Below are 13,635 nucleotides of genomic sequence, written 5' to 3' on the forward strand. Positions count from 1 at the left end.
TGCAAGCATTCAGTCAGGTTACTAGGAGGTTGTCATATTGCAAGCATTCAGTCAGGTTACTAGGAGGTTGTCATGGTGCAAACATTCAGTCAGGTTACCAGGAGGTTGTCACATTGCAAGCATTCAGTCAGGTTACTAGAAGGTTGTCACATTGCAAGCATTCAGTCAGGTTACTAGGATGTTGATACGGTGCAAGTATTCAGTCAGGTTACCAGGAGGCTGTCACATTGGAAGCATTCAGTCAGGTTACCAGGAGGTTGTCATATTGCAAGCATTTAGTCAGGTTACTAGGAGGTTGTCACATTGCAAGCATTCAGTCAGGTTACTAGGAGGTTGTCACATTGCAAGCATTCAGTCAGATTATAAACCGTGAGCCCACTATAACCCCCCTGCCCCCCCTAGGGATTTTTCAAGATGAGTATAACTTTGAAGCCTATCCATAGACATATTCAAATCAGCTTGTCTGCAGGCAATCTGTTGGTGGGTGTGCCTGTAGGGCACGTTTGAATGTAAGCACCCTATTTATTTTTAACAGGGCAAATTTCTGATCAAGGTGAATGTTCCACATAATTTTCAAAAATATTTGAAAATAATTCTGAACTGTATCACTGCCTTTACTTTAAAGCTGGGTTACTGGTGAATGCATTCCACCAAAAACTAATACATTTTTGGCATCTGACTAAGTATAGTGAGTCAATTAATTTGAAATGTCCTGAGTATTACAAACATAGTATATGAAAAAACTGCATGGCAATGTTGAAGTTAACATGCATACATATTTTGAACAGGTTTAAGACCAAATTATGAATGCTAGTCATGCTAAATTACATGTTCATAACAAACCACAAAGCAATGCAATATATGTGGTATGGATATAGTACCAGGGGTATACTCACTAGCAAAAGTTACACAGTTCCCGATATACGTTATTCTCTATGTACATGTGTATATATACATACCGTACCTAAAACATTGTGATCCTTTTATTATTGTATTGTATTTAATATCTGAGGGCAGCATTACTTAAATATGGTGCAGTACATGCTGTTTAAACCATTTACATGGATATTTTGAATATTTTTATATTACACACAAGTCTTACAAACATAAAAAGTGAATTTACATACCATTCTAGGCAAGTCTGCATTACATATACAATTTATCTATCTCACAACAGTTCATCTTACAATAGCTAGTTTTTGTTGTTGCTTTTTGTAATATTTTAGAATTGCAGTTCTATTTATATTATGCTTAACTTATGTTTTGGTGTATATAATTGATATCTACATAGAATATTGTCATCAGGCAAATATCTAGCACTATAAAAATGTAACTTTCATTCCCAATTCTCAATCTTTTTATGTGACCCAAATATGATATATGTGACGTTTACAATTTTCTATTTCTACATCCTTTCTTTTATTCTATAAAGTAGATGTTAATAACAATTACAAAACAATATAATATGAGGTATGAATAATTATATACTTCTCAAAATAAGTTACTAGTAAGCAACATATTAATTTCTATGTATATACACACTTAGGATTGCCTTAAGCTTTCATTATTAAAAACCCCAAATATACCTGGCTTTTTTTTAACATATTGAGGCTTCATTATTCAAATGTGGTTGAGTATATGGAGTTTATATACAATGTTCACAAATTTATGAAGATGTCTCTCTGTTCTTAGTACCAGCCAATTATAAGTACCTTTCCTCAGCATGTGTGTTAAAACATTTACAATTCATCTATCTCACAGAAGCTTGTACTATTTTTAAAAACATATTTGTATTTAAATTGTGCTTAATTTATGCTTAGGTTTATATAATTGACATCAGATATAGTCATCAGGCATATCTACTACTTGACTTTCTTTCCTATTTCAGTCTTATCATCTGACTCAAATATAATGTCTATTATGTTCACAATATTTGTAATTTTTTATTTTTCCTCTGGGCCTTTGCTCTTGTTCCTCCCTCAATATGTCAACAGCTCTTGCATTATCAGATCACAAACCATCCAATTCAGCTTCAGTATTTCTTTGGACATTTCTCAGCCATTTCTATGTGGTTGAGGAATACCCTGGACTTTGTGATATGACTAATATGAGACCATGGCAATTTGCTCTCTTCCAATTTGCTCTATTGGTACAGCATATTTTCAGGGAATATTTACTGGATGGAAGGTTTGCAACTAATCCACAGTAGCATAATAACAGCATTCGTGGTTTGGCACTAAATTTCTCATGTGAAAGGGGTTCTTCCAAGCCACACTTGATCAAGAAATCCCTACAAAGGTCTTAAGAGACTGGAAGACCTTTTAAATGAAAAAAAGGAAAGCTCTGCCCTCAGCTTCTTGGGAAGAGGGTTCTATTTGTGAGACAAAGTACATGTTTCAAATGCAAACCATGTCTGGGGGTGTTGTAAAGTACACAAGAAGATGCAGAAACAAAGATTATACTTCAATGTCTGTACATTGCTGCCAGTTCACCATCCCAGATACGAAAATTTTTATACACTCAACTTGGCAACAAGAGGCATCTTATAGATGTGCACAGCATCATTAAGGATGCAGGGAAGACACCAACTAGCAATTCCAGCTGTGCTTGCCATTACTGGCTATATTACCAACAGCGCTTTTATGCAGAATGGAAAACTGGAGGTTTTGAATATTCTCAAGCAATACCAAGACTTCCTTGAAATGTTGTTAGCTCATGAAGTTCAGCAAAAATTGATGTTCATATATTTAAGAAGCAGATCATTTCATATACCTTCTCTATGGGAGTGCAGGTGCGAATAACATACAAAAACATCATGACTTGAGAAATATCTGGAAACGTTTGTTGCCAAACCAAGGATGATAATATTGAACTACAGTAGAGTGTAAATCAGCCTTCTTCACTCTACTCTACATGTATGTATTCACTGAGAATGCTCTGACAATGCACATAAAGAGAACAAATTGCCAAGTTGTCATTTGGTATCAGTCATGCCAGGCAGTCCAGGCTATTCCTCAACCAAATTGTCATATGGTTGAGAAATTTTAGAAGGAACACTAGAGATGAAATAGTGATATTATACTATGAGCGCTGATGGACATATTGATGGAGGAACCAGAGCAGAGTCTGGAGAAGGAGAATACCAGAAATTGTGAACATGACAGACATATTTTAATTGCATGAAAATGCAAAGGAATATGAAAGGAAGTCAAAACTTTCCTAGACAATATTTGATGTAGAAACTAATTATATACACCTGAGCATAAGTTAAGCACAATGTAAATATAAAGGCAAATCTAAAAATATTACAAGCACAGACTAGTATAAGATGAACTTTTGTGAGATAGATGACATGTACATGTAATGCAAAAGAAATTATGGTAGGTACACAAAACTGATGCTTTAAATTTTTAACACTGGTGTTTAGTAAAGAAGGACATATTCATAATATTGATGCACATACATGTATACTCAACAAAATTAATTAAGAGCTAGTAAACTTTCTTATATTATAATATAATTCTTTGTTACTGTCATATTATTTTAGCATGTTTTGGTCATATATATGGCTTCTATATATTGTTTCAGTAAACTTTTACTGGTTATACACATAAAAAACACTGGGTATTTCACATACTTATGAAAAATATTGAAATGAGCATTAGGCAAGTATTTGTTACATATTTGTTCAGAATGTTTTTTGTTATTGTGTTCCCTCAAAATTGTTATTTAAGTCATTAAGTTCAAGAATATGCCACAATGCTGACAAATTTCAATGGAAGAAGTTGTATTTTCCCCCATATTTAAAGGAAAATGCTAAAATATCTATTGGACCTTAATTAATTTTGTTGAGTATAGTATAGGCAGATATACTGAACCATATTTGAATAATGCTGCCTCAATATATTAAATACAGTGCAATTTTTAATAGTAAAAGGTTCAAGCAGCACAAAATATGTGTAATTATAGAAAATAATGCATTTCAGGCATTGCTTAACTTTTGCCGATGAGTATATCATCATTCATACCACATATTGCATTGTTAATTAGTTTGTTTCTATTAACATCTAGTATAGGATGAATATCATTCATTTTGGCCTTATATCTGTTAAAAATTTATATGGATGACAATTTTATCACTATATTTAATTTTTCAATATAGTGTTTTGGGGACACGGTATCCCCATTCAAATGGCGATATTTTTTTAATCCACCAACATTTTTGCTGCAGACAAGCAGATATTAAATTCATATATAATGAGGTATCTAAAAATACTTGTCTCCAAAAATCCCTAAGGGGGGGAGGAGAGGGTTTCGGTATCTGGCCCATGGACTATTACTAGGAGGTTGTCACATTGCAAGCATTCAGTCAGGTTACTAGGAGGTTGTCATATTGCAAGCATTTAGTCAGGTTACCAGGAGGTTGTCACATTGCAAGCATTCAGTCAGGTTACCAGGAGGTTGTCATGGTGCAAGCATTCAGTCAGGTTACCAGGAGGTTGTTACATTGCAAGCATTCAGTCAGGTTACTAGGTTGTTGTCACATTGCAAGCATTCAGTCAGGTTACTAGGAGGTTGTCATATTGCAAGCATTTAGTCAGGTTACCAGGAGGTTGTCACAGTGCAAGCATTCAGTCAGGTTACCTGGTTGTCACACTGCAAGCATTCAGTCAGGTTACCAGGATGTTGTCACATTGCAAGCATTCAGTCAGGTTACCAGGAGGTTGTCACATTGCAAGCATTCAGTCAGGTTACCAGGAGGTTGTCATGGTGCAAGCATTCAGTCAGGTTACCAGGAGGTTGTCACATTGCAAGCATTCAGTCAGGTTACTAGGTTGTTGTCACATTGCAAGCATTCAGTCAGGTTACTAGGAGGTTGTCATATGGCAAGCATTCAGTCAGGTTACTAGAAGGTTGTCACGGTGCAAGCATTCAGTCAGGTTACCTGGTTGTCACATTGCAAGCATTCAGTCAGGTTACCAGGAGGTTGTCACATTGCAAGCATTCAGTCAGGTTACCAGGAGGTTGTCATGGTGCAAGCATTCAGTCAGGTTACCAGGTTGTCACATTGCAAGCATTCAGTCAGGTTACCAGGAGGTTGTCACATTGCAAGCATTCAGTCAGGTTACTAGGAGGTTGTCACATTGCAAGCATTCAGTCAGGTTACCAGATGGTTGTCACATTGCAAGCATTCAGTCAGGTTACTAGGAGGTTGTCACATTGCAAGCATTCAGTCAGGTTACCACATTACACGAACATACTCCCACTCCAGTGACTTACTCCCATTCTCACTCCAGTGATATACTCCCACTCCCCACTCCAGTGACATACTCCCACTCCCACTCCAGTGACTTACTCCCATTCCAGTGACATACGCCCACTCCAATGACTTACTCCCACTCCTATTCCAGTGACTTACTCCCACTCCAGTGACATACTCCCACTCCAGTGACTTACTCCCATTCTCACTCAAGTGATATACTCCCACTCCCCACTCCAGTGACATACTCCCACTCCCACTCCAGTGACTTACTCCCACTCCAGTGACATACTCCCACTCCAATGACTTACTCCCACTCCAGTGACTTACTCCCATTCCCACTCCAGTGACATACTCCCACTCCTACTCCAGTGACATACCCTCAAGCGTGACATACTCCTTCTCCCACTCCAGTGACATACTTCCACTCCCACTCCAGTGACATACTCCCACTCCCACTCCAGTGACATACTCCCACTCCAGTGACATACTCCCATTCCCACGACTTACTCCCACTCCAGTGACATACTCCCACTCCAGTGACTTACTCCCACTGCAGTGATATACTCCCACTCCAGTGATACACTCCCACTCCAGTGACTTACTCCCATTCCAGTGACATACTCCCATTCCAATGACATACTCCCACTCCAGTGATATACTCTCACTTCCACTCCAGCGACTTACTCCCACTCCTACTCCAGTGACTTACTCCCACTGCAGTGATATACTCCCACTCCAGTGATACACTCCCACTCCAGTGACTTACTCCCACTCCAGTGACGTACTCCCACTCCAGTGACGTACTCCCACTCCAGTGATATACTCCCACTCCAATGACATACTTCCACTCCAGTGACTTACTTGCTTGCATGAATGTGAGCACCTATTGTTGTTTTTTAAACAATGAGTCATTCAAGCATACCCTACACCAATCACAGCATAGCAATAACAATGTTGCCATGGTAACACACCTGAAAGAACTGCAGCTGTCTTTCTTTACTCCAAAAGAATGGATGTCTCAAAACAGCTTGTGATGTTGGCCGACATTCAGGCTCAAACGAGATCATCTTCTCAATCAACGACCGAGAAACAACATCTGCAACAATACAAAACAATTAAGTGTCGAGATACAACATCTGAGCAGTACAAAACAATTAAGTGTCGAAACAACATCTGCAACAATACAAAACAATTAAGTGTCGAGAAACAACATCTGCAACAATACAAAACAATTAAGTGTCGAGAAACAACATCTGCAACAATACAATACTAGCATCATTAATAACGTCCACTATAATGTATCTCCAACATTTATCACTGGCCATTTTCAGCACAATTCCAATACATAATATAAAAGTTTATAACAAGATGTCTATCATAACCCACATGTACTAAACCTATGTAATGAAAAGTACCATAAAATAAAAAAACTATTTAAACTGACCATTTCCGTCGAGATAATAGAGCAAGTACTCCTCACCCAAAATGTCAGTGCGTCTACACAAACTGACGACAAGGTTTGTGCGTCTACACAAACTGACGACAATGTTTGTGCGTCTACACAAACTGACCACAATGTTAAGTGTGTCTACACAAACTGACGCAAATGTTAGTGTGTCTACACAAACTGACCACAATGTTAGTGTGTCTACACAAATTGACACACAATGTTAGTGTGTCCACACAAACTGACCACAATGTTAGTGCGTCTACACAAATTGACACACAATGTTAGTGTGTCCACACAAACTGACCACAATGTTAGTGCGTCTACACAAACTGATGAAAATGTTAGTGTGTCTACACAAACAGACCACAATGTTAGTGCGTCTACACAAACTGACACACAATGTTAGTGTGTCCACACAAACTGACCACAATGTTAGTGCATCTACACAAACTGATGACAATGTTTATGTGTCTACACAAACTGACCACAATGTTAGTGTGTCTACACAAACTGACCACAATGTTAGTGTCTACACAAACTGACCACAATATTAGTGCGTCTACACAAACTGACCATTTCTGTCGAGATGATGGAGTGAGTGCTCCCCACCCAGAATGTTAGTGTGTCTACACAAACTAACCACAATGTTAGTGTGTCTACACAAACTGACCACAATGTTAATGTGTCTACACAAACTGACAACAATGTTAGTGCGTCTACACAAACTGACCACAATGTTAGTGTGTCTACACAAACTGACCATTTCCGTCGAGATGATAGAGTGAGTACTTCCCACCCAGAATGTTAGTTGTCTACACAAACTGACCACAATGTTAGTGTGTCTACACAAACTGACCATTTCCGTCGAGATGATGGAGTGAGTACTCCCCACCCAGAATGTTACAGTGTCTACACAAACTGACCGTTTCCGTCAAGATGATGGAGCGAGTACTCCCCACCCAGAATGTTAGTGTGTCTACACAAACTGACCGTTTCCGTCGAGATGATGGAGCGAGTGCTCCCCACCCAGAATGTAAGTGTGTCTACACAAACTGACCACAATGTTAGTGTGTCTACACAAACTGACCACAATGTTAGTGTGTCTACACAAACTGACCGTTTCCATCGAGATGACACAGTGAGTGCTCCCCACCCAGAATATTCGCCTGTCTTTTCAGTGAGTCTCCATATGGATGTTTGCCTTTCGTCACCACAAAGTAAAACACACACCCCGCAGAAAATATGTCCACTGCACAAGTCTGAAACAAAGTAACAAGCATGGTTAAAGCAAGGTGCCTGGGTCCCATGTAAAAACAATTGATTTTCCTTCATGAAGTCTCACTTACAAGCAATGACCCTGATTTACAAACAATGACAGAAACATAATTCTTTGTCAGTAAAATGACATGGATGGATGAATGGATGGTTGGATGGATGAATGGATGGTTGGATGGATGAATGGATGGATGAATGGATGGATGGATGGATGGGAAGATTGATAGATATGTATATAAATATTTTTTGTTACTAGGTTATAATGTACAAATTTTAACTCACGGTTCTCTTTTCCTCATCCAGCATCTCGGGTGCAATCCACCCCTCAGTTCCGGCTGCCCCAGACCGGCGTGAAAATGAGAGTCGGCCAGCGGCCAGCTTCTTACAAAGACCGAAGTCTGAGATCATCGCCCGCACCTCACCTCTCGAGTTTGGCTGTGATATCAGAACATTGTGTGGCTTCACATCACGGTGCACTGTAATAACAAACTGTGATATCAGACCATTGTGTGGCTTCACATAACACTAATAATAAACTTTGATATCAGAACATTGTGTGGCGCCACATCACACTAATAACTGTGATATCAGAACACTGTGCGGCTTCACATCACGGTACACTGTAATAACTAACTGTAATATCAGACCATTGTGTGGCTTCACATAACACTAATAATAAACTTTGATATCAGAACATTGTGTGGCGTCACATCATACTAATAACTGTGATATCAGAACACTGTGCGGCTTCACATCACAGTGCACTGTAATAACTAACTGTAATATCAAAACATTGTGCGGCTTCACATAACAGTGGACTGCAATAAGGCTTCACATAACAGTGGACTGCAATAACAAACTGTGATATCAGAATATTGTGTGGCTTCACATCATGGTGCATGCACTGCAATTCCAACTTTCCTTTAAAAATACTCTAAACATTGTCAAAATAGTTAAATTTAGCAAGTAAAAGATTAGTGTTAAATATAGCATGTAAAGGATTAGTGTTAAATTTAGCAAGTAAAAGATTAGTGTTAAATATAGCATGTAAAGGATTAGTGTTAAATTTAGCAAGTAAAAGATTAGTGTTAAATATAGCATGTAAAGGATTAGTGTTAAATTTAGCAAGTAAAAGATTAGTGTTAAATATAGCATGTAAAGGATTTGTGTTATATTATATATCATGTACAGGACAAGTGTCAAATATAAAATGTAAAGGATTACTGTTAAATATAGCATATAAAAGATTAGTCTTAAATATAGCATGTAAAGAAATAGTCTTAAATATAGCATGTAATGAATTAGTGTTAATTATAGCATGCTAAGGATTAGTGTTAAATATAGCATGTAAATGAATAGTGTTAAAAATAGTATGTAAAGAATTAGTGTTAATTATAGCATGTAAAGAAATAGTGTTAAATATAGCATGAAAAGAAATAGTGTTAAATATAGCATGTAAAGAAATAGTGTTAAATATAGCATGTAAAGAAATAGTGTTAAATATAGCATGAAAAGGAATATTGTTAAATATAGCATGAAAAGGAATATTGTTAAATATAGTATGTAAATGAATAGTGTTAAATATAGTATGTAAATGAATAGTGTTAAATATAGTATGTAAAGGAATAGTGTTAAATATAGCATGTAAAGAAATAGTGTTAAAGGGACATTCCTGAGTTTGCTGCAATTTTTAAGATGTTATCGACTAACAGAGACTTTTTAACGATTGTAATTACATATCAAATATATTTTTCTGCATAAAATAATAGTGGCTGTATATTAAATGTGTTTCTGATCGTTCTAATAGTTGTACTGGGTTAAATTTCATTTTATTTCCTAAAAGATATTTTTTCATACGTACGAAATTATTTGAAGACAAAATCCAGTTTGGGCTTCTTACAAATATTAAGATGAACAGAAACACATTGAATATACAGACACTGATATTCTAAACAAGAAAATATATTTAATATGTAAGTTTAATTGTAGAAATACTTTATTAGTCAGAAACATCTTACAATGCAGCAAACTCAGGAATGTCCCTTTAAATATAGCATGTAAAGGAATAGTGTTAAATATAGCATATAAAGGAATAGTGTTAAACATAGCATGTAAAGGAATAGTGTTAAACATAGCATGTAAAGGAATAGTGTTAAACATAGCATGTAAAGGAATAGTGTTAAACATAGCATGTAAAGGAATAGTGTTAAACATAGCATGTAAAGGAATAGTGTTAAATATAGCATATAAAGGAAAAGTGTTAAACATAGCATGTAAAGAAAAAAAAGGGGCGGGATGTAACCCAGTGGTAAAGCACTCACTTGATGCGCGGTCAGTTTGGGATCGATCCCTGTCGGTGATGCACCACGACTGGTATATCAAAGGCCATGGTATATACTGTCTGTAGGATGGTGAATATAAAAGATCCCTTGCTACTAATTGAAAAATGTAGTAGCAGGTTTCCTCTCTCACAACTATGTGTCACAATTACTAAATGTTTGACATCCAATAGCCGATGATTAATTAAACAATGACCTCTAGTGGTGTTGTTAAATAAAACAAACTTTAACTTTGTTAAATATACGATGTAAAGCAATAATGTTAAATATATGATGTAAAGGAATAGTACGTACCGATGTCGAGCGAGTGAAGATGACTGAGTCCTGAAATAGCCTGCTGCAAAACAGTTACTGCGACAAGCTGGGAGCTGAATGGACATCTGCCCTCAACATAGTCCTGGACAGTGGACACACACAGCTCGAGGGCAATGTAGCGGAACTGGGAGTCTGCCTCCTAAATGAGAAACATCAAACACCATAAATTAGATGTGCCAGCTTCTTGTAGAACATAGTGAAAACAAACAACAAAAGGAAAACAAAATATATTCAATGGCATCTTAGCTGTTTAACTATCCCTGTTTGATGTGATTTAAAATAATCCATCTATGGCTGTTTGATGTCCAACACACGTGATTTAAACAGTTCATCTAGTGAGGGGACATGTTAGCTGTTTAAACTATGACTGTTTGATGTCCAACACAAGTGATTTAAACAGTTCATCTAGTGAGAAGACATGTCAGCTGTTTAAACTATGGCTGTTTGATGTCCAACACAAGTGATTTAAACAGTTCATCTAGTGAGAGGGCATGTCAGCTGTTTAAACTGTTGTTTGATATCCAACACATGTGATTTAAACAGTTCATCTAGTGACAGGACATGTCAGCTGTTTAAACTATGACTGTTTGATGTCCAACACACGTGATTTAAACAGTTCATCTAGTGAGGGGACATGTTAGCTGTTTAAACTATGGCTGTTTGATGTCCAACACAGGTGATTTAAACAGTTCATCTAGTGACAGGACATGTCAGCTGTTTAAACTATGGCTGTTTGATGTCCAACACAGGTGATTTAAACAGTTCATCTAGTGACAGGACATGTCAGCTGTTTAAACTATGACTGTTTGATGTCCAACACAGGTGATTTAAACAGTTCATCTAGTGAGAAGACATGTCAGCTGTTTAAACTATGGCTGTTTTGATGTCCAACACACGTGATTTAAACAGTTCATCTAGTGAGAGGACATGTCAGCTGTTTAAACTATGGCTGTTTGATGTCCAACACAGGTGATTTAAACAGTTCATCTAGTGAGAAGACATGTCAGCTGTTTAAACTATGGCTGTTTGATGTCCAACACAAGTGATTTAAACAGTTCATCTAGTGAGAAGACATGTCAGCTGTTTAAACTATGGCTGTTTGATGTCCAACACAAGTGATTTAAACAGTTCATCTAGTGAGAAGACATGTCAGCTGTTTAAACTATGGCTGTTTGATGTCCAACACAAGTGATTTAAACAGTTCATCTAGTGAGAGGGCATGTCAGCTGTTTAAACTGTTGTTTGATATCCAACACATGTGATTTAAACAGTTCATCTAGTGACAGGACATGTCAGCTGTTTAAACTATGACTGTTTGATGTCCAACACACGTGATTTAAACAGTTCATCTAGTGAGGGGACATGTTAGCTGTTTAAACTATGGCTGTTTGATGTCCAACACAGGTGATTTAAACAGTTCATCTAGTGACAGGACATGTCAGCTGTTTAAACTATGGCTGTTTGATGTCCAACACAGGTGATTTAAACAGTTCATCTAGTGACAGGACATGTCAGCTGTTTAAACTATGACTGTTTGATGTCCAACACAGGTGATTTAAACAGTTCATCTAGTGAGAAGACATGTCAGCTGTTTAAACTATGGCTGTTTTGATGTCCAACACACGTGATTTAAACAGTTCATCTAGTGAGAGGACATGTCAGCTGTTTAAACTATGGCTGTTTGATGTCCAACACAGGTGATTTAAACAGTTCATCTAGTGAGACCGGCCTCGGTGGCGTCGTGGCACGCCATCGGTCTACAGGCTGGTAGGTACTGGGTTCGGATCCCAGTCGAGGCATGGGATTTTTAATCCAGATACCGACTCCAAACCCTGAGTGAGTGCTCCGCAAGGCTCAATGGGTAGGTGTAAACCACTTGCACCGACCAGTGATCCATAACTGGTTCAACAAAGGCCATGGTTTGTGCTATCCTGCCTGTGGGAAGCGCAAATAAAAGATCCCTTGCTGCCTGTCGTAAAAAGAGTAGCCTATGTGGCGACAGCGGGTTTCCTCTAAAAACAGTGTCAGAATGACCATATGTTTGACGTCCAATAGCCGATGATAAGATAAAAAATCAACGTGCTCTAGCGGCGTCGTTAAATAAAACAAACTTTACTTTACTTCATCTAGTGAGAGGACATGTCAGCTGTTTAAACTATGGTTGTTTGATGTCCAACACAGGTGATTTAAACAGTTCATCTAGTGAGGGGACATGTTAGCTGTTTAAACTATGACTGTTAGATGTCCAACACAGCTGATTTAAACAGTTCATCTAGTGAGAAGACATGTCAGCTGTTTAAACTATGGCTGTTTTGATGTCCAACACATGTGATTTAAACAGTTCATCTAGTGAGAGGACATGTCAGCTGTTTAAACTGTTGTTTGATGTCCAACACATGTGATTTAAACAGTTCATCTAGTGACAGGACATGTCAGCTGTTTTAAACTATGGCTGTTTTGATGTCCAACACAAGTGATTTAAACAGTTCATCTAGTGAGAGGACATGTCAGCTGTTTAAACTATGGCTGTTTGATGTCCAACACAAGTGATTTAAACAGTTCATCTAGTGAGAGGACATGTCAGCTGTTTAAACTATGGTTGTTTGATGTCCAACACAAGTGATTTAAATAGTTCATCTAGTGAGGGGACATGTTAGCTGTTTAAACTATGACTGTTTGATGTCCAACACAAGTGATTTAAATAGTCCATCTAGTGAGAGGACATGTCAGCTGTTTAAACTATGGCTGTTTGATGTCCAACACAAGTGATTTAAACAGTTCATCTAGTGAGGGGACATGTCAGCTGTTTAAACTATGGTTGTTTGATGTCCAACACAAGTGATTTAAACAGTTCATCTAGTGAGGGGACATGTTAGCTGTTTAAACTATGACTGTTTGATGTCCAACACAAGTGATTTAAATAGTCCATCTAGTGAGATGACATGTCAGCTGTTGAAACTATGGCTGTTTGATGTCCAACACAAGTGATTTAA

The 13,635-nt window shown here is 37.5% G+C and overlaps 1 protein-coding gene across 1 annotated transcript in view; it reads right to left on the minus strand.

Annotated features, from left to right (window-relative positions):
• Positions 1-13,635, minus strand: part of LOC121378759 (serine/threonine-protein kinase/endoribonuclease IRE1-like) — a 120,212-nt gene that overhangs the window by 16,555 nt on the left and 90,022 nt on the right. Inside the window, exons 16-19 of the mRNA XM_041507061.1 lie at positions 10,622-10,781; positions 8,271-8,464; positions 7,831-7,972; positions 6,235-6,359 (exon numbers count right to left, since the gene is read on the minus strand). Coding sequence (XP_041362995.1) covers positions 6,235-6,359; positions 7,831-7,972; positions 8,271-8,464; positions 10,622-10,781 — 621 coding nt within the window. The remainder of the gene's footprint in view (positions 1-6,234; positions 6,360-7,830; positions 7,973-8,270; positions 8,465-10,621; positions 10,782-13,635) is intronic.

This window comes from Gigantopelta aegis, chromosome 8, assembly GCF_016097555.1.
Source record: "Gigantopelta aegis isolate Gae_Host chromosome 8, Gae_host_genome, whole genome shotgun sequence".
Lineage (NCBI taxonomy): Eukaryota > Metazoa > Mollusca > Gastropoda > Neomphalida > Peltospiridae > Gigantopelta > Gigantopelta aegis.